The following is a 26,297-nucleotide window of genomic DNA, read 5'->3' on the forward strand; positions in this document are numbered from 1 at the left end:
ACAAGCATGTATAAACTCAAGTAGTGATGAACATATTCCCAAAAAAGTAGAATAAAAGGATAAACAAGGCCTTTATTTTAGATGACATGGCCAGGGAAAACTTTTCTGAGAAGGAAACATTTTTATTGGACTTGTGAAAAAAGAGTAAGCCATAAAGATATCTGTGGGCAGACTGAGAAAACAGCAAGTGCAAAGTCTGCAAACAAAATCTTGAGGTTAGAATATCCTTGTCATGACCTAAGAACAAGGAGGCCAGTGTAAGCTAATAGAGCGTAAAAATGAGGAATTTATCTTTAAATGTTATAAAATAATGCTGTCGCCCTTTGTTTTTCAAGTATATAGGAGAAATTGGTTGGCAAATCCTCTCAACATAAGGCATACTGCCCTTATTATCAGAGGCAGTGTTGGTTAATGGAATAAACACTCCACTGGGATTGAAGAACCCTAGATTCTAATATCTGAGTTAGTAAAATGCTGTACAGCATTAAGCAAGTCACTAATTTCCTCGACTCTTTGTTTGGTAACAAAACAATAGGGATAAGAGTATCTGTTCCTCTTGTTTTATAGAACTTTGTAGGGAATAAGCAAGATGTAAGATTTGAAAAAGACCCTCTGAATTTAAACATTTGAAAGAAGAGGTTTAGGACACTGCTTCTCAAACTATCGTCCGTGGATCAGCAGCAACAGCATCACCTGGGAACTTGCCAGAAATGCAAATTAGTAGGCCCAACCCCAGACCTACTGAATCAGAAACTCTGGTGGTGAGTTTAGCGATGTGTTTAACAAATCCTCCAGGTGACTCTGATGCGAGCTAAGAAGCACGAGTTTATAAGAAAATGAAATTGTTAAAACCAGCTCCTGAAAGACCCAAGCAATGGAGAATGTCCTCTTGGAGGTTCAGAATCTTATTGCTTGCAGCTGCCATGAGCTAGTTATTTTATTTTTTATTTTTATTTATTAATTTTTTGAGATGGAGTCGCGCTCTGTCGCCCAGGATGTAGTGCAATGGCGCCATCTTCCGCTCACTGCAAGCTCTGCCTCCCGGGTTCACGCCATTCTCCTGCTTCAGCCTCCCCAGTAGCTGGGACTACAGGTGCCCACCACCACGTCTGGCTAATTTTTTTGTATGTATTTTTAGTAGAGACAGGGTTTCACCGTGTTAGCCAGGACGGTCTCGATCTCCTGAAATCGTGATCCGCCCGCCTTGGTCTCCCAAAGTGCTGGAATTACAGGCGTGAGCCATCGTGCCCGGCCATGAGCTAGTTATTATACTGAATGTTTCACATAAACCAGAGGAACTCAACAGACAGGACCTGGTCCTTACATTGAGTGGAGGAAATAACTACTGGCATTTAATTTGTAGGAGTCAGGGATCCCAGATGTCCTTCAGCACAGGACAATCCCAAACAATTTTTTAAAGTTTTGCAGGACATTCAGATGGGTAAAAATTCTATTGATAATTATCGGAGCCTAGAACCTAACTCTTTTTTCACGTAAAACCACAGAGTCTTTTTCATTTCTTCTTCTTCTTCTTTTTTTTTTCCAGTGCTAATATATGATGATCTTCTATGAGGACAACTATGGTCTAAATCAAGGTACTTTGTTCTGAATTTTACTGAGATTCGATCATTTTATCAACCTGAGTTGCAGTGTGTTCTCTTTCATTTCTCCTTTATTGTTAGAGTTAGGGCATCATATAGCTTTAAAATATGTAGGTTAGGCTTATTGCCAAGGTAATGAATTTTTATTTCTGGATAGAAATGGGGGCATTACAAAATACTTGTTATACAAAGAGCCTGCTTGGTCTGAAAGAGTTGAAAACTATTGAGATATATTGGGTAATTTAGCCTCACAACAATTTAACTATGAAAGTTAAATCCCCCCAAAAGGTTAAATAACTTGCCTAAGGTTACCACAGAGCCAATAAGTTTCAAAGCGAGAATTCAAATTCGGACCTGTTTGGATTCAAAATCCAGGCTCAAGAAAAATGTATGTTCACACAAAAACCTGTAGGTGAACATTTACAGCAGCATCATTTATAATTATTAAAATCTGGAAATGATACAAATGTCCTTCAAAAGGTGAGATTTAAAAAAAAAAACTGATACATCTATATACAATATTATTTAGCAATAACAATGTTCAGCAAAAAATAAGAAAGTGACACAATAATGTGGCCACCTTAAAGGCTTCATACTGAGGGACAGAAGCCAGTGTGAAAATGTTACACACCGTATTATTCCACTTATATGGCACTCTGGAAAACACAAAATTATAGAGATGGAGAACAATCAGTGGCTGCGGGGGCTAAGGGTGGGGAAAGGGTGTAAATATAAAGGGGTAGCACAAGGAAGTTTTCTGGAGTGAATGAAACAGCTCTGTATCCTCTGGTGGTAGTTACCCGAATCTAAACATGTTCCAGAACAGTATGCCTCCCTCATGTCAATTTTATTGTATGATAATTTTAAAAGTAATTAACCAAACCAGGCAGTTTCCATTGTACTTTGATAGATAAAAGGCTGGCGTGGGGAAAGGGGTGCGTACATTTGAAGTGACCCGGAGAGGGGTTTTGGTCGTCTTCATACAGCCCCTACTACACAAGCGTGAAATTTCGCTTTCTTCCCAATTTCTCACACGAAAACTCGTGTGTGTGTGTGTGTGTGTGTGTGTGTGTGTGTGTGTGTGTGTTTTCCTCAGCCTTCACGTGGGGAAAGGGAAAGCTCTCTTTCCTCAAATCAGTTCCCAGAACACATTCGCTCTTGAGCTATTTCTTACTTCTCTTCAGGCAAAGTCGTAGCCTCCACCTTACCTGCTCCAGCCACTGTGACATCACGCAGGTTCCGTTCCTTGCACTACCACTGGTTATATTTCCTTAGTGACCCTCGGCCTCTTCTGGGAGAGTCCCTGGTCCCAGTCAGCGGGAGCGGCTTCTCCAGTTTGTGGCTCTCCGGGAGTTCGCCTCGTCCCTCCGTCTCAGGCAACCACCTATTTCTGACCTCTGGAGGCCGGGCTGAGCCTGGAATTTTATAACCAGCGCCCGCTGGCCGTCGTCACCCTCTGAATAATTCCTCGCAAAACTCCCGGGGACCCTTCTTAGTGTCAGTAGCCACAGTCGCCGCCGTTCCTGCGCCTAGAAACCTTCCACGACCCTCAACCCCACATGGCCCAGAGCTGGCTCGGGTTCCCGCAGGATACACTGCACGCCCAGTGCCCTGGAGGGCGCGTCCCGGGCTCCCCTACGCCTTTTGGAATAAGCGACAAGCGCAGGTATAAAAGTGAGCCTCCACTCCCACCTCTACAGTGCTCCCCACCCGCTCCTTCTGGCCGCTTTCTTCTGAAATAGCAAGGCACCCCTGGAAGCTTCAGGCTCCTCCACAGGCGAGTGCCCACCCACCTATCAGGTAAGAGGTGCAACTGACACTCAGCACGCGGAGGAGCGCGCTGACAAAGGGTTTACCTGTCCGAATTGAAGTACGCTTGACTGGCTGTGGGCTGGCTGGCTCTTGCACGCAGAATACATTTCCCAGTGCTGTCTGCTGCTGGAGAGATTTAGGGTTTGGGACGTGGCTAGCACAGGCCTGAGATCCTAATTGGGAGGTGTAGGCATGGCGTCTGGAGAGTCTGATCTATGTGACACTTTCACTGTGACTAGGGTATAACTTGAATAATTTGTATGCAGTAAAGTTCCTCTGCATTACGTCATTGACAGCTCTCTAGTAAGCAAAGGACAAAAACAGGTTCTCATTATCTCTTTTTATAACACACAAACATTAAACCACTCATTAAAAATCACAGGGCCCCAGAAAAATCAGACACCTTTATTTTACAATAAAAATAGCCAATTAAACACACACTGTATGTCAGGCTGTCTTCTAAGTACTTTACATGTTTTATCGCATTTGAGAAGGCAAAAATCAGCCCTCCTATTAACCAGACTCAATGACACTGACAGGCTGCTGCAAACTTAACGTCAAGCAATATTTCTACCAAAATGATACTGTAGCAGCTGTAAAGTGTCATAATTGTTAAAGGTGGAGGGAGTCCAGGTTCTCGGCATCTTGAACAAAGAATTGAACAAATCGCACAAACAAAGCAAGGAAGAGACAAAGGGATTTATTGAAAGTGAAAGTACACTCCACAGGGTACCAAGCATAGGAACTCAAAGATACCGGTACAGAAGTTTTGGGCGTTTAAATAGCCCCTAGAGGATTCAATTGGTTACTTCCGTAAGCCCTATGTAAATGGAGAGGATGAAGTAAAGTTACAAAGTCATTTATGGTGTAAGCCATATGGAGAGGATATTTCCTGTTATACCTGAAGTGTGCACCAGCTGTATATTCCCTGCCTCCAGGCCCTATTTTCCTGCCTCAATAATCACTCTTTTTAAATGTTTATTGTTTCCTTACCAATGGCATGCCCAGCTTTGTCTTGCTACTCTCACTAAAAAAAAGATTATCTTGTTTGCTGAAATCATGAGATTGTCAAGAATTTTGCTATTTGAAATGAACGAATTATTATTAACACATTACAGAAGAGTAAATAGTCACAGAGAGGTTAAGTAACTCACCCAAGGTCATTCACTTGATTTAACTACAGGAGCACATATTCTTAATTGCTGTAGAAACAGGCCCAAGATGTTATTAAAGTTTCACAACTAGCAAATGGCAAAACTAGGATTAGAATCCCTTTCTATTCTCAGTTCAGTCTTTTTCCTATACTATCTCACTGTGGTATTTTTTGGATTGGGGCATATGTGTGTATGTGCTCTCTAGCTCCTCTGCCTGATCTTGTATACATCTCCGTATTACAAATGACAACATCTCTGGGATCCAGTCTCTTCATACTTAAAATAGAAACTAAATCAGTTTCCATCCATTGATAAGGTATAACCTTATCAAGACCAGCCTGGCCAACATGGTGAAACCCCATCTCTACTAAAAATACAAAAAAATCAGCTGGGTGTAATGGCAAGGGCTTGAGGCTGAGGCAGGAGAATCGTTCAAACCCAGGAGGCAGAGGTTGCAGTGAGCCGAGATGGTGCCACTGCACTCCAGCCTGGGCGGCAGAGCAAGACTCTGGGAAGGAAGGAAGGAAGGAAGGAAGGAAGGAAGGAAGGAAGGAAGGAAGGAAGGGAGGGAGGGAGGGAGGGAGGGAGGGAGGGAGGGAGGGAGGGAGGGAGGGAACATTCTTGTGAAGTTTGTAAAACTAGGTATTTAGGTGCCTCCTGCTGTCCCTTGATATTATTCCTAAGTGGCTCCTTCCACCCATTGTCATGAAGATTAAATGAGTTAATAATGTAATGTAATGTAATGTAATGGTTCTGAGAACACAACCTGGCAAGTGACATAAGGAGGATCTAAAGGGAATTGTGAACAACTGAGTCAGATGGAAGTGAGAATTAAGTATCTAGAAAAAAAAAAAAACAACAACAAAAAAAACAAAACTATTTAACCAGAGCCTAACCTGCTGGGCTTTTATCAGGACCTAACAGACCTTGGGAAATGGAAATACCCAACTCCAGTCATCTCTAGCCTCCCACATGGAAGAAGGGAAATACCCAACTCTAGCCCACTCTAGTCATCCTGTCCCACCAAAGGGGAGTAGGGGAAACTGAGAAAGGTGTGAAGTTTCCAATCCAGAGATATAGACTGACCAAAAGACTGAGACCTACTCAAAGAACTATAGAATGCTTCCCCTTCCCCCATACCTTGATACCACATTTCTAAAGGCCTAGGGATGGTTGCTTGAGCCCAGGAGTTCAAGACCAGTCTGGGCAACATAGTAAGATCTTGTCTATACAGAAAAACTAGTCAGGCATGGTGGTATGTGCCTGTAGTCCTAGCTACTTAGGAGGCTGACGTGGGAGGATTGCTTGACCCAGGAGGTGGAGGGTGCAGTGAGTCATGACCATGCCACTGCACTCCAGCCTAGGTGACAGAGCAAAACTCTGTCTCAAAATAAGTTTTAGGCTGAGTGTGGTGGCTCACACCTGTAGTCCCATCACTTTAGGAGGCCAAGACAGGCAGATCACCTGAGGTCAGTGAGACCAGCCTGGCCAACATGGTGAAACCTTGTCTCTACTAAAAATACAAAAATTAGCTGGGCCGTGGTGGCATGCACCTGTAATCCCAGCTACTCAGGAGGCTGAGGTAGGAGAATTGCTTGAATCCGGAAGGTGGAGGTTGCAGTGAGCCGAGATTGGGCCACTACAGCCTGGGTGACAGAGCAAGACTCCATCTCAAAAAAAAAAAAAAAAAAAAAGGCCGGGGGCAGTGGCCCATGCCTATAATCCCAGCACTTTGGGAGGCTGAGGCAGGCAGATCACCTGAGATCAGGAGTTCAAAAGCAGCCTGGCCAACATGATGAAACCCCATCTCTACTAAAAATACCAAAAATTAGCCAGGCATAGTGATAGGCGCCAGTAATCCCAGCTACTCAGGAGACTGATTTATCATTATAGGAGGCTGAGACGGGAGAATCATTTGAACCCGGGAGGCAGAGGTTGCAGTGAGCTGAGACTGCGCCATGGCACTCCAGCCTGGGCAACAAGAGGGAAATTCTGTCTCAAAAAAAAAAAACAAAAACAAAAACAAAAAAAAGCAAAAAAAATTGGCCTATTTGCAGCAGTTCTTTTACTCAGCACAGCATTTGCAGATATCAAGAAAATACAAGGCGTGTGAAAAAGGCAAAAAATAAAACAAAACAAAAACAAATACAGACAGTTTGAAGAGGAAGAGCAAGCATCAGAACCAGACTCACATATGGTAGGGATGTTAGAATTCTCATACCAGAAATTTGAAACAACCATGATTAAGAAGATTAAGATGCTAAAGTCTCTGATGGGTAAAGTAGACACCATACAAGAATAGATAGGTAATATAAGCATAGAGATATAAATTCTAAGAACCAGAAAGAAATGCTAGAGATCAAAGCACTGTAACAGAAATGAAAATGATTTTGATGGCCTTATTGGTAGACCAGACATAGCAGAAAAAAAGAATCTCTGATTTTGATGTTTATCCTAATAGAAAGCATCAAAATTGAAAAGCAGGCTGAGCACAGTGGCTCACACTTGTAATCCCAGCACTTTGGGAGGCCAAGGTGGGCAGATCACTTGGGGTCAGGAGGTTAAGACCAGCCTGGCCAACATAGTAAAACCCATCTCTACCAAAAATACAAACATTAGCTGGGAGTGGTGGCGCGTGCCTATAGTCCCAGCTACTCAGGAGGCTGAGATTGGAGAATGGCTTGAACACAGGAAGCAGAGGTTGCAGTGAGCTGAGACTGTGCCACTGTACTCCAGCCTGGGCAACAGAGTCAGACCCTGTCTCATAAAAAACCAAACACAAAACTGAAAAGCAAAGAGAACAAATTCTGAAAAAAACAGAATATTTAAGGACCGGGACAACTACAAAAGGGTATAACATAGGTATAATAGGAATACCAAAAAAAGAAGACAGACACCGAGAGAGAGAGACACAAAGACAGGGGGTGGGGAAGGAAGGAATAAAAAAAGAGAAAAAATATTTGAAACAATAATGACTGAGAATTCTCCCAAATTAATGTCAGATATCAAACCACAGATCAAAGTGGCTTAGAGAACACTGAGCAAAATAAATGCCTAAAAAAACTACACCTAGTAGCTTGGTCAGTTTGAGTCACTATAACAAATTATCGTAGACAAGGTGCCTTATTAACAAAAGAAATTTATTTCTTACACCTCTGGGTTCTGAAAATCTGAGATCAGGGTGACAACATAATTGGATTTGGGTGAGGGCCCTCTTCTGGGTTGCAGACTGCTAAGCTCTTGTATCTTCACGTGGTGGAGAGCAGAGAAAGGAAATAAGCTCTTTCATGACTCTTATAAGGGCACTAATCCTATTAATGAGGGCCCCACCCACATGGCCTCATCTAATCCTAGTTACTTCTTAAAGGCCCCATCTCTTAATAATACCACATTGAGGGGTAGGGTTTCAACTTATAAATTTTGGGGAAACACAAACATTTAGTCTAGAACACCTAGGGATAATATTTTTAAGCTACAGAAAATCAAAATTAAAGAAAAATCCTGGAAGAAGCCATAGAGGGGAAAAAACAGCTTATATATAGAGGAGTAAAGATAAGATTTACATTTGACTTCTCAGAAACCATGCAAGGAAGAAGAGAGTGGAGTGAAATATTTAAGTGTTTAGAGATTAAAAACCACCTATTCTGTACTCTGAAAAAATTATCCTTCAAAAGTTGAGGAAAAATAAAGACTTTCTCAGAGAAACAAAAGTTAAAGGATTTGTTACCAGTAGACCTGTCTTGCATGAGTTCGAGACCAGCCTTGCCAACATGGTGAAACCCTGTCTCTACTAAAAATACAAAAATTAGCCTGGTTTGTTGGTGCATGCCTGTTATCCCAGTTACTCAGGAGGCTGAGGCACAAGAATTGCTTGAACCTGGGAAGCAAAGGTTGCAGTAAGCCAAGATCACACCACTGCACTCAAGCCTGGGTGACAGAGTGAGACTCTATCTCAAAAAAAAAAAAAAGATAATGAATAAGTAAAGGTAAAATAAAAACATTTTTCTTATTCTTAGTTGATGTAATACAGCCAATTTTTAATTGACCTAAAAGTTTGTTCAAAATAATAACAACAATGTATTTATTCAATGATATATTGTGTATATTCAATTAAATATACACACACTCTTATGTATACTTCTGTATATGCAAAATGAGTGACAGCAATGAACCAAGGAACAGAAAGAAGAAATTAGAATTATTTTGTTATTGGCCAGGCGCTGTGGCTCACGCCTGTAATCCCAGCACTTTGGGAGGCCAAGGCAGGCAGATCACCTGAGGTCAGGAGTTCAAGACCAGCCTGGCCAACATGGCGAAACCCCACCTCTACTAAAAGTACAAAAATTAGCTGGGTATCAGGGGAACCCCACCTCCGATATTCAATGCAGGTCCTTTTCTATTTTCCCTAAGTGTCGGCTGGTCTGAGAAATAAAGGGAAAGAGTACAAAAGAGAAAAATTATAAAGCTGGGTGTCCGGGGGAGACATCACATTTCGGCAGGTTCCGTGATGCTCCCTGAGCCTTAAAACCAGCAAGTTTTTATTAGCAATTTTCAAAAAGGGAGGGAGTATACGAATAGGGTGTGGGTCACAGCGATCACATGCTTCACAAGGTAATAAAATATCACAAAGCAAATGGAGGCAGGGTGAGATCACAGGACCACAGGATAGGGCAAAATTAAAATTGCTAATGAAGTTTCAGGAACGCATTGTCATTGATAACATCTTATCGGGAGACAGGGTTTGAGAGCAGACAACCCGTATGACCAAAATTTATTAGGCCGGAATTTCCTCGTCCTCATAAGCCTGGGAGCGCTACAGGAGACTGGGGCTTATTTCATCCCTTTGTCTACGACCGTAAAAGACAGCTGTTCCCAAAGTGGCCATTTTAGAGGCCTCCCCTCAGGGACACATTCTCTTTCTCAGGGATGTTCCTTGCTGAGAAAAAGAATTCAGTGATAGTTCTCCTATTTGCTTTTGAAAGAAGAGAAATATGGCTCTGTTCCACCCGGCTCACTGGCAGTCAGAGTTTAAAGTTATCTCCCTTGTTCCCTGAACATTGCTGTCATCTTGTTCTTTTTTCAAGGTGCCCAGATTTCATATTGTTCAAACACACATGCTCTACAAACAATTTGTAAGGTTAATGCAATCATCACAGCATGCTGAGGCGACATACATCTTCCTCAGCTTATGAAGATAACAGGATTAAGAGATTAAGGACAGGCATAGGAAATCACAAGGGTATTGATTGGAGAAGTGATAAGTGTCCATGAAATCTTTACAATTTATGTCCAGAGATTGCAGTAAAGACGGGCATAAGAAATTATAAAAGTATGAATTTGGGGAACTAATAAATGTCCATGAAATCTTCACAATTTATATTCTTCTGCCATGGCTTCTGCCATGGCTTCAGCCAGTCCCTCTGTTTGGGGTCCCTGACTTCCCACAACAGCTGGGCATGGTGGCGGGCACCTGCAATCCCAGCTACTTAGGGGGCTGAGGCAGGAGAAGCCTGAACATGGGAGGTGGAGGTTGCAGTGAGCCAAGATCGTGTCACTGCACTCCAGGTTGGGCAAAAAGAGTGAGACTCCATTTCAAAAAAAAAAAAAAGAATTTTTTTTAATTATAAGGTACTTGCCATACTACCCATGAAGCTTTATAGTGTTATTTGACAGTGGACTCAGATTAGTTATAAATATACATGGCAAACTCTAGATTAACCACTTAGAAAAAAGAAGTATAACTAATATGCTAATAAAGAAGAAAAATAAAATCATATAAAGGGTTTAATTAAAATAAAAAAGTCAGAAAAAAGCAGTAGACAAAAATAACAAGAACAAAGGCAACAAATAGAAAACAGTTAACAAGCATAGTAGATATTAATCCAACTATATCAATAATACTTTCAACATCAGTGGTCTAAATGCACCATTTTAAGGCAGAGATTGTGAAGAAATAATATATGTTATCTACAGGAAACTCACTTTAAAGATAAAGACACATATAGATTAAAAGTAAATCAATAAAGTTATACCATACTAACACTAATCAAAAGAGAGTAGAAGTAGCTATATTAATTTCAGACAGAGCAGACTTCAAAGCAAGGAGAGCTATCAGGAATAAAAAGGGGAATTATGTAATGAGAAAGGGGTTAATTCTCTAAGAAGATATAATCCTTAATGTGTATGCACCTAAAAACAGACTTTCAAAATACATGAGGCAGAAACTGATAGAACTTCAAGAAGGAAGAGATGAATCTACTGTCACAGAAATCTCAAATATTCTTTATCAGAAATGTGCAGATCCGGGAAGCAGAAAATCAGTAAGGATATAGTTGAAATCAACAACATCATCAATCAACTGGATATAATGGCCATCTTAGACTTCATCCAAGAACAGCAGAATACTCATTCTTCTCAAACTCACATGGAACATTAATCAATATAGACCATGTTCTGGGCTGTAAAACATACCTTAATAAATTTAAAAGAATAGAAATTATACAGTGACTTATCTCAGATGACAATAGATTTAACTAGAAATCAATAACAGAAAGCTCATTGGAAAATCTCCCAAATACTTGGAGATTAAGCAATACACTTCCAAATAATACATGGGTCAAAGAAAAAATGCCAAGAGCAATTAAAAGATACTTTGAACTACATGAAAATGAAAACACAACTTAGCAAAATTTATGGAATGCTGTGAAAGCAGTGCTTAGGGGGAATTTATGGCAATGAATATATACATACTAGAAATAGCATAAAAATACCTAGGAATAAATTTAACCAAAGAAGTGAAAGATCTGTACACTGAATACTGCAAGACATTGCTTAAAGAAATTAAAGAAGACCTAAATAATTGGAAAGACATCCCATGTTCATGGGTTGGAAGGCTAACTATTGATAAGATGATAATACTATTTGATATACAGATTCAATGTATTCCTTATAAAAATTTCAACCTTTGTTTGCAGAAATAGAAAATCCCACCCTAAAATTCATATGGAAAATCACATTACATAACCAATGAAACCCTTGAAGAAAAGAATAAAGTTTAAAGACACACACTTCATAATTTCAAAACTTTACACAAGCCTACAGTAACCTAAAGAGTGTGGTGCTGGAGAATAGGTATATAGACCCATAAAACAGAAAAGAGAGCCCAGAAATAAACCTCACATATATGGTTGATTGATTTTCAACAAGTGCCAAGACCATTCAATCGGAAATGGACAGTATTTTCAACAAATGGTGCTGGAAAAACTGGATATCCAAATGCAAAATAATAAAGTTGTAGTATTTACACCATCTATAAAAATTAACCCAAAATGGATCAAGGACTTAAATTTAAGAAGTAAAACTATAAAACTCTTAGCAGAAAACATAAAAATCTTTATTAGAGAATGTAATTTTCAAGTATGGCACAGGTGATAAAAATAAATTGAGCTTGATCAAAATCAAAAAGTTTTATGCATCAAAGGACACTATCAAAAGAGAGAAAAACTTCACAGAATGGGAGAAAATATTTGCAAATCATATATCTGAAGAAGAATTCATATCTGGAATATATAAAAACTTATGCAACACAACAAAACCTACTTCAAAATAGGCAAAGGATTTGAACAGACATTTCTCCAAAGAAGACATACAAATAAGCACATGACAAGATGCTCAACATCACTAGCCATTAGGGAAATGCAAATCAAAGCCACAATGAGATAAAGCTTCATACCCATTAGGATGGCTATAATACAACAACTACAACAAAACGGAAGTTAACAAATGTTGGCAAAGATGTGGAGAAACTAGAACCCTCCTGCACTGCCGATGGGAATGTAAAACGATGCAGCTGTTAGGGAAAACAGTTTGATGGTTCCTCAAAAAAGCTGATCACAGAATTACTACATGATTTAGCAATTCAACGACTAGGTATATACCCAAAGAATTGAAAACAGTGACTCAGATACTTGTACACCAATGTTCATAGCAGCATTATTCACAATGGCCAAAAGGCGGGAACCACCCAAGTGTTCAACAAGAGATGAATGGATAAACAAAATATTATGTATGTATATTTATACACTGTTTATGTATAAACACACACATATACACAATGGAATATTATTTTTGCTATTAAAAGGCATGAAGGATACATGCTGCAATATTAATGAACCTTGAAAATACTATGCTAATTAAAATAATCCAGAAATAAATGGACAAATATTGTATTATTTTACTTATACAGCATATCTAGAACAGGCAAATTCATAGAAACATAATATAAAATAAAGGTTACCAGGGACTGTGGGGAGCAGGGAATAGAGAATGCTCAATGGGCATCTTTAGGGATGATGAAAATGTTCTAGAATTAGATAGTGATGGTGCTGTTGTGAATACACCAAAAACTTTATTGTATGACTTTAAAATGGTAACTTTAATGTTATGCGTAGTTTACCACAGTTTGAAAGTATTTTTAATTTTTAAAAATAGAAAATGATAAAATTAGATTTTATCTAATTCTTTCCAGCTTTATAATTTGGATCTTGCTCCTTTGTACGTCAAGGCTCATGCTTTATACTTACTTGATGTTTCTATGGTACTTGTGCACAGCTGTCATATATCAGATCTGCAGTTTTGCACATGCGTTCCACTCTTCTAGTTCCTCAACTATTTGTAAGGTTGCCCTCCTCTATGTTTTCCGTTAAATTTTCCATTAGTGAAACCACTCCAATGTCCCTCGTTCCATAAGTTTTCCCTACTCTGAACTCCCAGGGCACATTGTGCAACTTCATTACCTTATATTAAAATTATCTGGAATTTAAAAAAATCTACTAGATTATGGTAGTGTCCTGATTTTATTTATCTTTTTCTTTTGGTGAAATTTGAGACGTGTCTTGCATTTAACCGTATTTAAGCATCTAGATTGTGCAACGGAGCCAGTTTGGAGAGACCACCTGCATCAAAATTATCTGGGATGCCCGTTGAAAATGCAATGTTCCAGGCCAATGAGTCAATCTCGGAGTGTAAGTCTTGTGAAGCTGTATTTTAACAAGCTCGCTTGGTGATTTATTTATGTACGCTATTTAAAACTCTATGAACCACCGGTGTAGGCTATACTTTGTAGTGTATTAAGGTGGTCTTCGGTACCTCTCGCAGACCCCCTTCCTCTTGCCTCTAGCACCAACCTCTCAGCCTCTCACATACCAGGGGAGGGGCTTTGCAAAAACTTTCAGGAAAGTGAATCCCAGCACAGCCCTGCTCTCGCTGGCTCTCGGGCGCAGGCGCAGAGCTGCGACCGCCGCTGATATGTTGCCCACTCTCTGTGTGGTCTCTGTTTTGCAACTGGTCGTCGGCGTCATGAGACTTAGGTCCAAGCGACTGCTCAGACAATGCCTGGCCCCGCATACCGAGCAGAGCATGATCAGCAGCAGCCTAAGTGGAAGAGTGCCTGTGATCCTAGGAAACCTGATGGGCGCTGGAGCAGCGATTCGACGCGTGGGTTTCTCTTTAATCCTTCCGACTTCCCCAAGCCCCGCGCACTCAGGTTCCGCTCCAAGTGCGGGACCCGCCCGGGGTGTGTCGGGGGTACTCGGCCGGAGGCGGCCGGTGAGTGGGGCTTACAGGGCCCCGGGACCAAGGTGGGTGCTCTTGGAGGTTCTGGAAAGTGGAAACACGGTTTCTTCGAAGGAAACGGGCGAAAGGGTCGTGGGTGGTTTGGCTGCAGGTCGGGTCAGGAGGTACCTCCACGGTTGGGAAGCTGAGTGGCGAGGGGTCTAAAGGGCCCCCAGCACTTGTCTCACGGGCGGGCCAGCCTAGTTCCTCTGCGGCAGTGACAGCCAGTGGTTTTCCTCGGGTGTATCCCTGGGAGATGAGAAAGAGCAGGGTTGCACCCTGCTTCCCCTCTAGCTGGGCGAGGGAGGGCTTCGGTACTGGGGTGTTTCCCTGGTGCTTACTGAGTGCAGGCACTGCTCCAAGAGTTTTTACCTGCATTAATTCATTTAATCCTCGCATCAACCCTATGAAATAGTGTACTATTATTATCCCCATGTTACAGATAAGGAAATTGAGGCACACAGAGATGAAGTATTTGCTCGGCCGGGGTCAGTGGCTCACGCCTGTAATCCCAGCACTTTGGGAGGCCAAGGCGGGCGAATTATCTGAGGTCAGCAGTTCGAGACCAGCCTGGGCAATATGGTGAAACCCCTTCTCTACTAAAAATACAAAAATTGGGTGGGAGTGGTGGTGCGCGCCTGTAATCCCTGCTACTCGGGAGGCTGAGGCAGGGGAATCACTTGTACCCAGGAGGCGGAAGTTGGAGTGAGCCGAGACCACGCCATTGCACTCCAGCCTGGGCAACAAGAGTGAAACTCCATTCCCCTGCACCCCAAAAAAAAAAAAAAAAAAAAGAATTACTTGCTTAAGTTGTAGAGGCTATTGAGTACCAGTCCTTAGGTTTTGGTTCTGGTGATGAAGGTTGGTACTTGAATAAAGTAGTTGTTAATTATTTGTTGTAGGTGTATTGACAGTTACTGTGGATCTTTGTGTGTGAGTTTGTGCTTTATGTATGAGTTTGTGCTTTGAGCCAATTTCTGTGAACATTGTTACCTGAAGATCACCTTTGGTAGGACAAGATTTTCTCTATTCTGTGGTTAAACTGAGGCTGCCTAGGCACTTCTGCTGATTGCTTTGTGGATTGGCAAAGACTCCAGGAAGCAATCAACCTAGTGCCACAAAACAAAGCACCCGGAGAAGCCCTATTCCAGACTCTTCAAAACCTTCTTCCTTCTGAAGGGGGTGGAAAATAAAGGAGAATTATCCCTGGATCAAGAATTGATTATAGGAGAGACTGGCAATGTCAAAAGAATTTTAGATAATTAGGGTAACAGTGGTGGCCAGCGCTGTTAGTGCTAGAAAGTTAGCATATAAAGGAATGGCAAACCACCAGGTTGGCTAGGGCAGCAGCATGTTGTGACCACTTAAGAGAATAATGATTTTGTGGGAATACAGTATCCACAGAGCAGTAAGGTGACTCAAATAATGAAAGGATGAGGAAGAAAGGATAAAAGGAGCGGCAACTTTCCACATCAAGATGGAGGAATCCCTTGGATGGACTCTGGAAAAAGGTATGGGCCTAACATTGTGGAGACAGGCCTTAACCTCCTGGCCTCTCTGAAATATGTTTGGGGGCTATCCCTGAAACTTTTGTCACATCCGCTAGTCTTCCCTTTCCCATCTTATATACATCCTCCAAAGCCGGGAAAAAGAATGCATCTCTCCATGCTCTAGAGCAGCAGCTGCTGAAGGGAGCCTCATAAATCCTCTGACAGCATCTTTCCTTAAACATATACCATCACAGTTTTCAAATTCATTGATGTGAGATGAGCACAGCAATAGCATCATCTCCCTTATACTATATATCATTCTTTATTGTAAATGTTTTGCCATAGTTTAACTTGCACTATTCACGAAAGCTTTGTGAGAAAAGACAAGCCCATGCTAGTAATGGTGTTTTATAATGTGGGACAAGATTTTTCAGAAAGGTGACTTGACCAAGGAAGCACAGCTGTAAGCAGTGTCATCTGTATTCTATTTTGACCCTCAGGAAGAAGTAAGGGGACTAGTACCATAGTGTCTTTGAACTCATACACCATATGAAGAGAATGTCAAAGAGGTTGGATCACTTAAAGAATTTAGAGAAAGTTTGGATTTGGCTCAGATCTGTCTTTTATCATAAAAGATGAACTTGAAACCCAGACATAAGTGTCCATTATCATTTTCTTTATATCTGAGAGGAGATGGGATTACTTTGGGCATTCATTTTACTTTTTTTTTTTTTTGAGACAGAGTTTCGCTCTTGTGGCTTAGGCTGGAGTGCCGTGGTACTATCTCGGCTCACTGCAACCTCCACCTCCTGGGTTCAAGCGATTTTCCTGCCTCAGCCTCCCAAAGTAGCTGTGATTACAGGGCCCGCCACCACGCCCAGCTAATTTTTTTGTATTTTTAGTTGAGATGGGGTTTCACTATATTGGCCAGGCTGGTCTTGAACTCCTGACCTCAGGTGATCACCCGCCTCGGCCTCCCAATCGTTTTACTTCTTAATCCTTAGGGTTGCATTCAACAGGGCTGGATGTGGACATTACTAGACAGAGGTTCTGGATGCCTTAGACTATGACCTTTGCCCATTTCTGCCTTTCATTAAAAATAAAACCAAGTGGAGGCAGATGATGGAAAGGCAACTGTCTACCTCTCCATAAGATCCATATTCCACATGAATTAAGTATTCTTCTCTCTTTTCTGAAAGTGTGTTCCATCTTGGCAAGCAGAGACACATTTGTCCCTTCTTAGATGAGTCTGCCAAATTTTGCCAAGGGGACTATTCTTTATTTGGCTGTTGACTGTTCTTAATATCTTCAACACTCCCTCACTCTAATTTATCATTAGATTAATTAATGAACACAGGCTTTTTTTGGCCTATTTCTTGAATGGTTTTATCTGAAACATGGACCTTGAGATCTTACATGTCTCTGAGGATTTGAAAAAGAATAGATTCATTGTAGTTCTCTCCCCTTAGTCTAGGCAGATGGCTATGTGCCTCAAAATTTGGGATCTAAAGTTAAACTACTGGGTATCAGATAGCTTTGGACAAATCAAGTCCAGCATCTTCATTTTTCAGGTGAGGAGACACAAAACCAGATTGTTTATTTTTCCCTGATTTCTATATAGCTACCAATGGAGCTATAACCAAAATCCAGCTTACCTAGTCAGTGCCTATAGCTCTGGGCCTCTATCTGATGTTTCCCTGAATTGTGCTGAGGATGCCACTTGCACTTCAGTGGAGGCCAGAGACTTTTTTTTTTTTTTTTTTTTTTTTTAAGATGATGAAGTCTTACTCTGTCGCCCAGGCTGGAGTGCAGTGGTACAGTCTTGACTCACTGCAGCCTCTACCTCCTGGGTTCAAGTGATTCTCCTGCCTCAGCCTCCTGAGTAGCTGGCACTACAGGTGCGTGCCACCACGACTGGCTAATTTTTATATTTGTAGTAGAGACTGGGTTTCACCATGTTGGGCTGGTCTCAAACTCCTGACCTCAGGTGATCTGCCCACCACGGCCTCCCAAAATGCTGGGATTACAGGCATGAGCCACCATGCCCGGCCAAGGCCAGAGACTTTACTCCATAGGTTACACAGATAGGGCTGTTAGTGTGGCTGAGATTTACTGCAGCGTTTCAGGGACTGGCTCTGGGAGGTCATCACTCTCTACACCCCTACGCCACTCTGAAGTCAAGGTCATGCTGATATCCTTCTGACATCAGTGGAGTTTAGTTTCTTGGCCATTTACAGGCCCCTAAACAGAAAGTTGACTCAGGCATTCTTTCCCTGTCTGTTGAGAAGCAACACATACTGTATGGTATAATGAGTTTGAATCTAGGATTTATTACTTGGCCTTGTGCCAAATTACTTAACTTCTCTGTACTTACACTATTTATTTGTATTGCAGGAATAATAATAATTCCCCTCTCACAGAGTTAAAATGAGTCAATATTCATAAAATTCTTAGAATAGACAGGCCCAAAGAAAGGCCATTTCTGGAGACTACTTCCAAGTTAGATTCCTTTCACAAGTTCTTTTTTTATTTTTTCTAGGTAGAAAGTTTCTCTAATGGAGTTTGTATCTATCTATCATATGTGTCACATACACTAACACATCTAATGCATAATACAGTTGTATATATAATGAGCTTATTTGAAATGAAAAAAATAACTACACTTTGAGACGCTTGCACTGTACAGTATGATATGGCTTGGATACGTGTCTCCACCAAATCTCAAGTTGAATTGTAATCCCAAATGTTGGAGATGGGACCTGACAGGAGGTGATTGGATCTTACAGGTCGATACCTCAGGGCTTGGTGCTGTCCTTGCGATAATGCATAAGTTCTCATGAGATCTGGTTGTGTAAAAGTGTGTGGTACCTCTCCACCTCTCTTTTCTCCTGCTTTTGCCGTGTGATGTGCCTGATGCCCCTTTGCCTTCCACCATGAGTAAAAGCTCCCTGAGGTCTCCCCACAAGCTGAGCAGATGCCAGCACCATGGTTGTACAGCCTGAAGAACTGTGAGCCAATTAAACCTATTTTCTTTATAAATTACCCAGCCTCAAGTATTTCTTTATAGCAATGCAAGAATGGCCTAATACAGCAAATTGGTACTGAGGAGCATGCTTGGCTATAAAGTTACTTAAAAATGTGAAAGGAACTTTGGAAGTGGGTAACAGGCAGAGGATGGAAGAGTTTGGAGGGCTCAGAAGATGGGAAGATGAGGGAAAGTTTGGAATTTCTTAGAGACTGGTTAAATGTTTGTGACAAAAATGCTGATAGTGATATGGACAGTGAAGTCCAGGCTGACAAGGTCTCAGATGGCAATGAGGAACTTATTGGGAACCAAAGCAAAGGTCATATGTGTTATGCCTTAGGAAGATGTAGCCTGGCTCTTTCTAACAGTCTGTCTGTCCTCAGATGTAGGAGGAAAGAAGTGACTTAAAGTTTGAAGTTATATTTAAAGGGAAAACAGAGCATAAAAGTTTGGAAAATTTGCAGAGAAAAAAGAAAAAAAAAAAAAGCTTTTTCAGGAGAGAAATTCAAGCAGGCCATGGAGCAACCACTTACTAGAGAGATTTGCAAACTAAAAAGGAGCCAAGTGCTAATAGTCAAGAAAACAGGAAAAAGGCCTGAAAGGCATTTCAGAGATCTAAGAGGTGATGCCTCCCTTCACAGGCTCAGAGACCCAGGAGGACTTAAGGATTTCAGGGCCAGATCCTGGGTCCCACTGCCCTGCACCACTCCAGGAGGCTGCTCCTAAATCCTGGTTGCTTGGGCTCCAGCCATGGTTCCAATGGGCCCAGGTACAGCTCAGGCTGCTGCTCTGGAGGGTAGAAACTGTAAGCCTTGGTGGCTTCCATGTGGTGTTAAGCCTGTGGATATGCACAGTGCAAGAGTAAAGGAGGCTTGGCAGCCTCTGCCTAGATTTAAGTGGATGTATGAAAAGGCCTGGGTGTCCAGGCAGAAGCCTGCTGTAAGGGGCAGAGCCCATTTAGAGAACCTCTACTAGGGCAGTCCAGAGGGGAAATGTGAGGTTGGAGGCCCCACACAGGGTCCCCACTGCACTGCCTAGTGGAGCTGTGGGAAGGGAGCCACCATCCAGACCCCAGAATGGTAGATCCTGTGCTTAGACCCTGTGCTTGGAAAAGCCACAGGCACTCAACAACCTGGGAGAGCAATGTGGGGCTGAATTCTGCAAAACCACAGAAGTGGAACTGTCCAAGACCTTGGGAACCCACCCCTTGCACCATTGTGCCCTACATGTGGGACATATAGGAGATTATTTTGGAGCTTTAAGATTTAATGACTGCCTTGCTGCATTTCGAGCTTGAATGGAGCTTGTAGCCCTTTCTTTTGGCTGATTTCTCCCTTTTACAATGGGAGTGTTTACCCAGTGCCTGCACCTCCATTGTATCTTGGAAGTAAATAAATTGTAATGTACAGGTTCATAGGTGGAAGAAATTCATCTCCAGATGAGACTTTGGACTTGGACTTGGGACTTTTGAGTTAATGCCAGAGTGACTTAAGACTTTAGGGTACTGTTGAGCAGTCCCCTAAAAATACTGATTATATTTTGCAATGTGAGGTCATGAGACTTGGGGGCCAAAAGCAGAATGATGTGGTTTGAATATATGTCCCCATCAAATCTCATGTTGAATTGTAATCCCCAGTGTTGGAGGTGAAGCCTTATGGGAGGTGATTGGATCGTGGAGGTAGATCCTTCATGGCTTGGTGCTGTCCTTGCAATAATGAGTGAGTTCTCGTGAGATCTGGTGTGTAAAAGTCTGTGGCCCCTCCCTCCTGCCTTGCTCCTGCTTTCACCATGTGATATACCTGCTCCCCTTTCACCTTCTGTCATGAGTAAAAGCTCCCTGAAGGCTCACCAGAAGCTGAGAAGATGCCAACACCATGCTTTTACAGCCTGCAGAACCATGAGCCAATTAAACCTCTTTCCTTTATAAATTACCCAGCCTCAGGTATTTCTTTACAGCAATGCAAGAACAGCCTAATACATAGTATATACACATTAGTTGATTATAGATAGTCTCATATCAAATTGGCACAGTTTGACAGTAATTAAAATATTAATAAGCATGAGAGTAAACTTCAACTTGGCCATATCCAAGAACTCTGTCATAGTTCTTTCTCTTGTCAGGATATTCGGCCTACTTTTAGATATCCTATATTTCAGGGTTCTTCTAGTGAGACAGTTTGCAAAAATCTTCAAATTTTGGATCTCCCTGCTTTCATATTGCCTCCAAAAACTAAACATTTCCTAACAATCTCTATTCTCCAGAATGGGATATGATATTTAATAATGTAGTAATATTCCACTAAGTACAACATTCCCATTAGTTCTCATATTACCTTATGGCAGTATGGGTGTTCTCAAATCTTCAGAGACTTCTGTTGGGGACAAGAACTTTTGCTTTAGTAGCTTTAGAGGCTTTGTAATTTACCTACTGGGAGATGCAGTATTCATCTATCATGTAATTGTCAATATTTTAGTTCCATTGCACTAGAGAATTATTTCTCTACCCTTCAGACCTACCATTCCCTTTACTATTCTGAAATAAAATTCATAGATTATACTACCTACCTATGAAATAATTTCAAAAGTATCAATATGTTACCTTAACTATAATATGAAGGAGAAGGAAAAGGAAAATTATTTATAATCAAATAATATGCATTTCAGCAGGTAAATGACTGGATGAAATAGATGCTTACACCTATTAGAACCACTGTGAATTCAACTACAAATGCAGCCTGATTTATGAATTATATTTGTTAATCTAATACTATAAGTGGCTTTACTTCCCTGAAATGGTGAAAAATTCCTAATAACATTGAAACTAAAAATGTATATTTTGGCTGGACTCGGTGGCTCATGCCTGTAATCCCAGTATTTTGGGAGGCTGAGGTGGACAGATCACTTGAGCCCAGGAGTTTGATGCCAGCCTGGGCAACATGGTGAAACCCCATCTCTACAAAATAAAATAAAAATTCGCCATACATGGTGGTGTGTGCCTGTAGTCTCGCTACTTAGGAGGCTGAAGTCAGAGGATCACCTGAACCTGGGGAGGTCAAGGCTACAGTGAATTGTAATTGTACCACGGCACTCCAACCTGGGTGACAGAGTGAGACCCTGTCTCAAAAAAAGAAAGAAAAAAAATGTATATTTCCTTGATTTTCCAATACATATTAAAGCTATGCAAAATAGTGTATGTAGGCATAAAGCGTTATTAGGTTTTAGTTTCAGGTAACTATTAACAACTTTTTTGAAAGTCAGGTAGGATAAATGACAGTTCTTTGTTCTGCAGGAATGTCTATCATCCCTGGCCCCCATTAAATTCTAATAGTACTATCCAATCGTGACAACCCAAAACACCCTCACAAATTCCCCCAAAGTCTCCCTAGGATGCCATCTTGAGGATCACTATAATAAAAGAGAAAGGTAGTAGTGAACTGACAATAAAATAATGTGTTAGGCCATTCTTGCATTGCTATGGAAATGAAATACCTGAGGTTGGGTAATTTATACAGAAAAGAGATTTAATTGGCTCACAGTTCTGCAGGCTGTGCAAGCATTGCTCCAGCATCTGCTTCTGGAGAGGGCCTCAGGAAGTTTCCAATTATGGTGAAAGGTAAAAGAGGAGCAAGCATGTCACATGGTAAGAGCAGGGGCAAGAGACTGCAAGGGAGGGGAGGTCCCAAACTTTTAAGCAACTAAATCTCACATGAACTAACTGAGCAAGAACTCGCTTATCACCAAGGGGATGCTGCTAAACCAGTCAGGAGGAATCTGCCTCCATGATCCCATCATCTCCCACCAGGCCCCACTTCCAACATTGGGAATCACATTTTTTTCTTTTTTTCAGGGGAGGGTGGGGAGGAATCACATTTCAGCATGAGATTTGGAGGGAACAAACATCTAAACCATATCAGATAACAATGGAGGAGCTTAAGGATCTGAGCTGCAAGAATGGAAGTTAGCCAAGGTAGCAGTAAGGCAAATTCCTGTTTAGGAATGTTGGCATCATAAAGTATGCAATTGGATCTTTTTTGTGTGTGTGTGAGACAGAGTCTCACTCTGTCACCCAGGCTGGAGTGCAGTGCTGCGATCTCAGCTCACTGCAACCTCTGCCTCCCAGGTTCAAGCAATTCTCCAGCCTCAGCCTCCCGAGTAGCTGGGATTACAGGCATGCACCACCATACCCAACTAATTTTTGTAGAGACGGGGTTTCATCATGTTGGCTAGGCTGGTCTCAAACTCCTGACCTCGAGTGATCTGTCCGCCTCGGCCTCCCAGAGAGTTGAGATTACAGGCATGAGCCACTGCGCCCCACAGCAATTGGATCTTAATGTAAGATTCTACAATAAGAAATTCTGACTTCTGCATCAACCCAGTAGTAGTGCTTTTTATCTTCCCTGTTTTCAGTTGAAAGGCATGTTCTTGGCAAAGCTGAACACAGACGGCATCATCATGTTACTTGAGGTTCTCCATGCATGGCTTCTTGGCACATATCCTCCAAGGCTAACCTCCACATCTGAGAGGTCCCAGTCTATGAGAAAGGAAAGATTTTTATGAAGCCAGATTAACTCCCTAATCTCATGGATCTCAAATTATGCTGTGAGCAGAAATATTTGGGGGAACTGTTATACAGTTCATTGCCTCCTTTAATACACAAGGGCTCCAAGTTAATTTAAGAGGAGGGGTTAAACAAGCTTTAATGAGGAAATTTAGAGTCCAGGGATGGGCAAGAAGAAAAAGCACAGGTTCCCAGATCTTCTTATTTTCCTGACAAAGGCTGCTGGAGCCAGGATATTCTGCTGGACACTCTGATAGGTTGGTGTTCCAGGAGAGGTCCTTGCTGCCCTGTTGCTCTCACTTCTTATAATACAAGTGGAAAACAACATTGTCAGTGTTCAGATGAACATACTACTTGGTGCCAGGCAATATGAATGTGAGGTGTTTGCTTTTTAAACAAGAGTTATCTGGGAAAGCTAACTGTCTAGTACCTGGGAAACTTGAGATCTTTGGGAAGTTTCAACCCCTTTGTAGAGAGAAGGGGCCTCCTGTCCTATAGGAAGCTGAGTTTCTGTTTTATACCCGCCTGCTGTGAGAAGAATGTTAGGGGGCAGAAGATAGTCCAAGTTAGCACTTTGTTCAAGCAACCTAGACTGTATTTCTAAGGTTTTCTGGACATTCAACTTGTCAAGTCACGTGAACTTATTAAAATACAAATGCCTGGGTCCCATCAGACTTGCTAGATCCAAAGCAAGGTTCAGATATCTGGCGTAACAAGTGTCATAAGTAATTCTGATGTGTATGTGTTTGTGTATGTAACCCGTGTGTGTGTATGTAACCCGTCTTTTGGCATCTAATTTTAGTCCCTTTCAGAGACTCATTTTCTCCAGCCCCTCCTGCCATAGACCCTGTGAAAGCTCACTCTACCTTTTCTATAGATAAAAACACTGAGATTGGGCTCTGGATAGCTCTGTGTCTTCAGCACCAGCAGCCTTGTGTTAAATCATTTCTAATCTGCAGGAACCCCAGCATGTGAATTGGACTTTATCCCCCAGTTGGAGGAAGAATAACAGTAGATGTTGGATCTTCAGGAAAGCTGAAGAGGGCAGTGCCTCTACTGTCTAGGTAAGTAGTGTCATAAGAAGACCACCAATTTGATGTTGAGAAGATGAGTTCTAGTCCAAGCCCTTGCAATTTGTTGGGTCATGTAGGCAAGTGACTCAATCTGTTTTCTATCTGTCAGATGAGTGGGTTGGCCTAGATGATGTCTAAGTTCTGCTAAATCTCTGATAGTCTAGGACTGTAGACTTCTTTAGAAGAATACCTGAAGTATAATAATTGGAAGAAGGGTTGAGAGGCAAATGGGAAGAGCAGTGTGGTAGTTATTATTTCTGAAATTTTTATTCTCTTTCAATCCCAGGAAAATGATTGCATTCAGGCTTGATCAAGTCATCTTTCTTTTTTCCATTTCTTTTTTCTACGCTTGAGAGTCTCGATTCTTCTCATCCTTCTCCTTGCTCTCATTTTCCATGACTAATCAGCTACCATAAAAGCTACCTTTTAATCCCCAACTCTCTGTCATCAGCTGGTACACCTGCTCATTTCCATTTGTTTGGGTTAGCATATTACCCAATAACTCTTTCGATATTTCTTGATGTCTCTGTGTTCACCATGCCCACTGCAAAAATTCTGCCTCTTATCTCTTCTGGCTTTGTTCTCCTCCACTACCCTTTTTTGTTTTCTCCTCACATAAAGTTGCTAGTATGCATGAATTCAAATTAGTTGTCTTTTCTCTGCTGGTTTATTTTCTTTGCTCTCCACAGTAGACACAGGTGACATTTACACTTTAAATGTCTTTCAGATAGAGGGATTTGACCTGAACCAAAGCATCAACACCAATCAGACTTTTTCCAAAAAACTAGAGTTTTCAGGGTCAGCAATGGAAAGCCTCAGAGGGAATACTGCTCAGGGTCCTACAAATGAAGAAGCCTCTAAAAATGAAGGCCAATTATCAAGGCAGACAAAATGTCCCGCACAGAAGAAATCCTCTTTTGAGAACACAGTGGTCAGAAAAGTGTCAGTGACACTTGAAGAAATTTTCATGGGGGAGGGAGGCCCTGAATCCAGTGAATTTAGTCTAAGCCCAAACCTTGACACACAACAGAAAATTCCAAAGAGAGATGGATCCCCAATATCTAGGAAAAACTCCAAAGATAATTCAGATTTAATTAAACACCAAAGACTTTTCTCACAAAGAAAACCTTGTAAATGCAATAAATGTGAAAAAGCCTTTAGTTACCAATCAGACCTTCTTGTACACAGTAGAATTCATAGTGGAGAAAAGCCTTTTGAATGCAACAAATGTGGGAAATCTTTCAGCCGAAGTACACATCTTACTGAACATCAAAGAACTCACACTGGAGAGAAACCTTATGAATGCAATGAATGTGGAAAAGCTTTTAGCCGGAGCACACATCTTAGTCTACATCAGAGAATCCATACTGGAGAAAAACCATATGAATGTAGTGAATGTGGAAAAGCATTTAGCCGAAGCACCAACCTTAGTCAACATCAGCGAACTCATACTCAAGAAAGGCCTTACAAATGTAATGAATGTGGGAAAGCCTTCGGTGACCGTTCAACCATAATTCAGCATCAACGAATACACACTGGAGAGAATCCCTATGAATGCAGTAAATGTGGAAAAGCTTTCAGTTGGATCTCATCGCTTATTGAACATCAGAGAACACACACTGGGGAGAACCCCTATGAGTGCGGTGACTGTGGGAAAGTGTTCAGTCGAAGCTCATCTCTTACAGAACATCAGAGAATCCACACTGGAGAAAAGCCCCACGAGTGTAGAGTGTGTGGAAAGGGCTTCAGTCGAAGCTCATCCCTTATTATTCATCAGAGAATTCATACCGGGGAGAAGCCGTACAAATGTAATGACTGTGGAAAAGCCTTCAGTCAGAGTTCAACTCTCATCAGACATCAGCACCTTCATACTAAAGAGTAATATCTGAGCTTTTATTAATGTTAGCACAAGAACATATATACCTAACCTCCCACCACTGAAATATATATATTTCAAGTATATATATACTTG

General features: G+C 41.5%; 1 protein-coding gene and 1 long non-coding RNA gene across 9 annotated transcripts in view; one reads left to right on the forward strand and one right to left on the reverse strand.

The window, feature by feature from the left end:
- Nucleotides 1-2,300: 2,300 nt before the first annotated feature.
- Nucleotides 2,301-26,287, forward strand: ZNF391 (zinc finger protein 391). Of its 5 annotated transcripts, XM_009204615.4 has the most exons (4): nt 2,301-3,401; nt 13,483-13,590; nt 24,212-24,316; nt 25,053-26,287. In XM_009204615.4, the coding sequence occupies exon 4, from the start codon at nt 25,131-25,133 to the stop codon at nt 26,205-26,207; it is 1,077 nt and encodes a 358-aa protein (XP_009202879.1). In that variant the 5' UTR covers nt 2,301-3,401; nt 13,483-13,590; nt 24,212-24,316; nt 25,053-25,130; the 3' UTR covers nt 26,208-26,287. The 5 variants fall into 5 exon arrangements, with proteins under 5 accessions (XP_009202879.1, XP_009202878.1, XP_009202883.1 ...); XM_009204614.4 differs by lacking the exon at nt 13,483-13,590; XM_009204619.3 differs by lacking the exon at nt 13,483-13,590 and having other exon boundaries at nt 2,301-3,267.
- The window catches only part of LOC110742968, a 50,975-nt gene continuing 47,739 nt past the window's right edge, over nt 23,062-26,297 (reverse strand). For all 4 annotated transcript variants that reach the window (XR_002521299.2, XR_002521300.2, XR_004184249.1 and 1 more), the window contains one exon: nt 23,062-23,225. This is a non-coding gene — a long non-coding RNA (uncharacterized LOC110742968). The remainder of the gene's footprint in view (nt 23,226-26,297) is intronic.

The sequence above is a fragment of the Papio anubis genome, chromosome 6, assembly GCF_008728515.1.
Source record: "Papio anubis isolate 15944 chromosome 6, Panubis1.0, whole genome shotgun sequence".
In the NCBI taxonomy this organism is placed as follows: Eukaryota; Metazoa; Chordata; class Mammalia; order Primates; family Cercopithecidae; genus Papio; species Papio anubis.

Coding starts and splice junctions, on each gene's coding strand:
- ZNF391 (XM_009204615.4), top strand. CDS start 25,131: ATGGAAAGCCTCAGAGGGAATACTGCTCAGGGTCCTACAAATGAAGAA.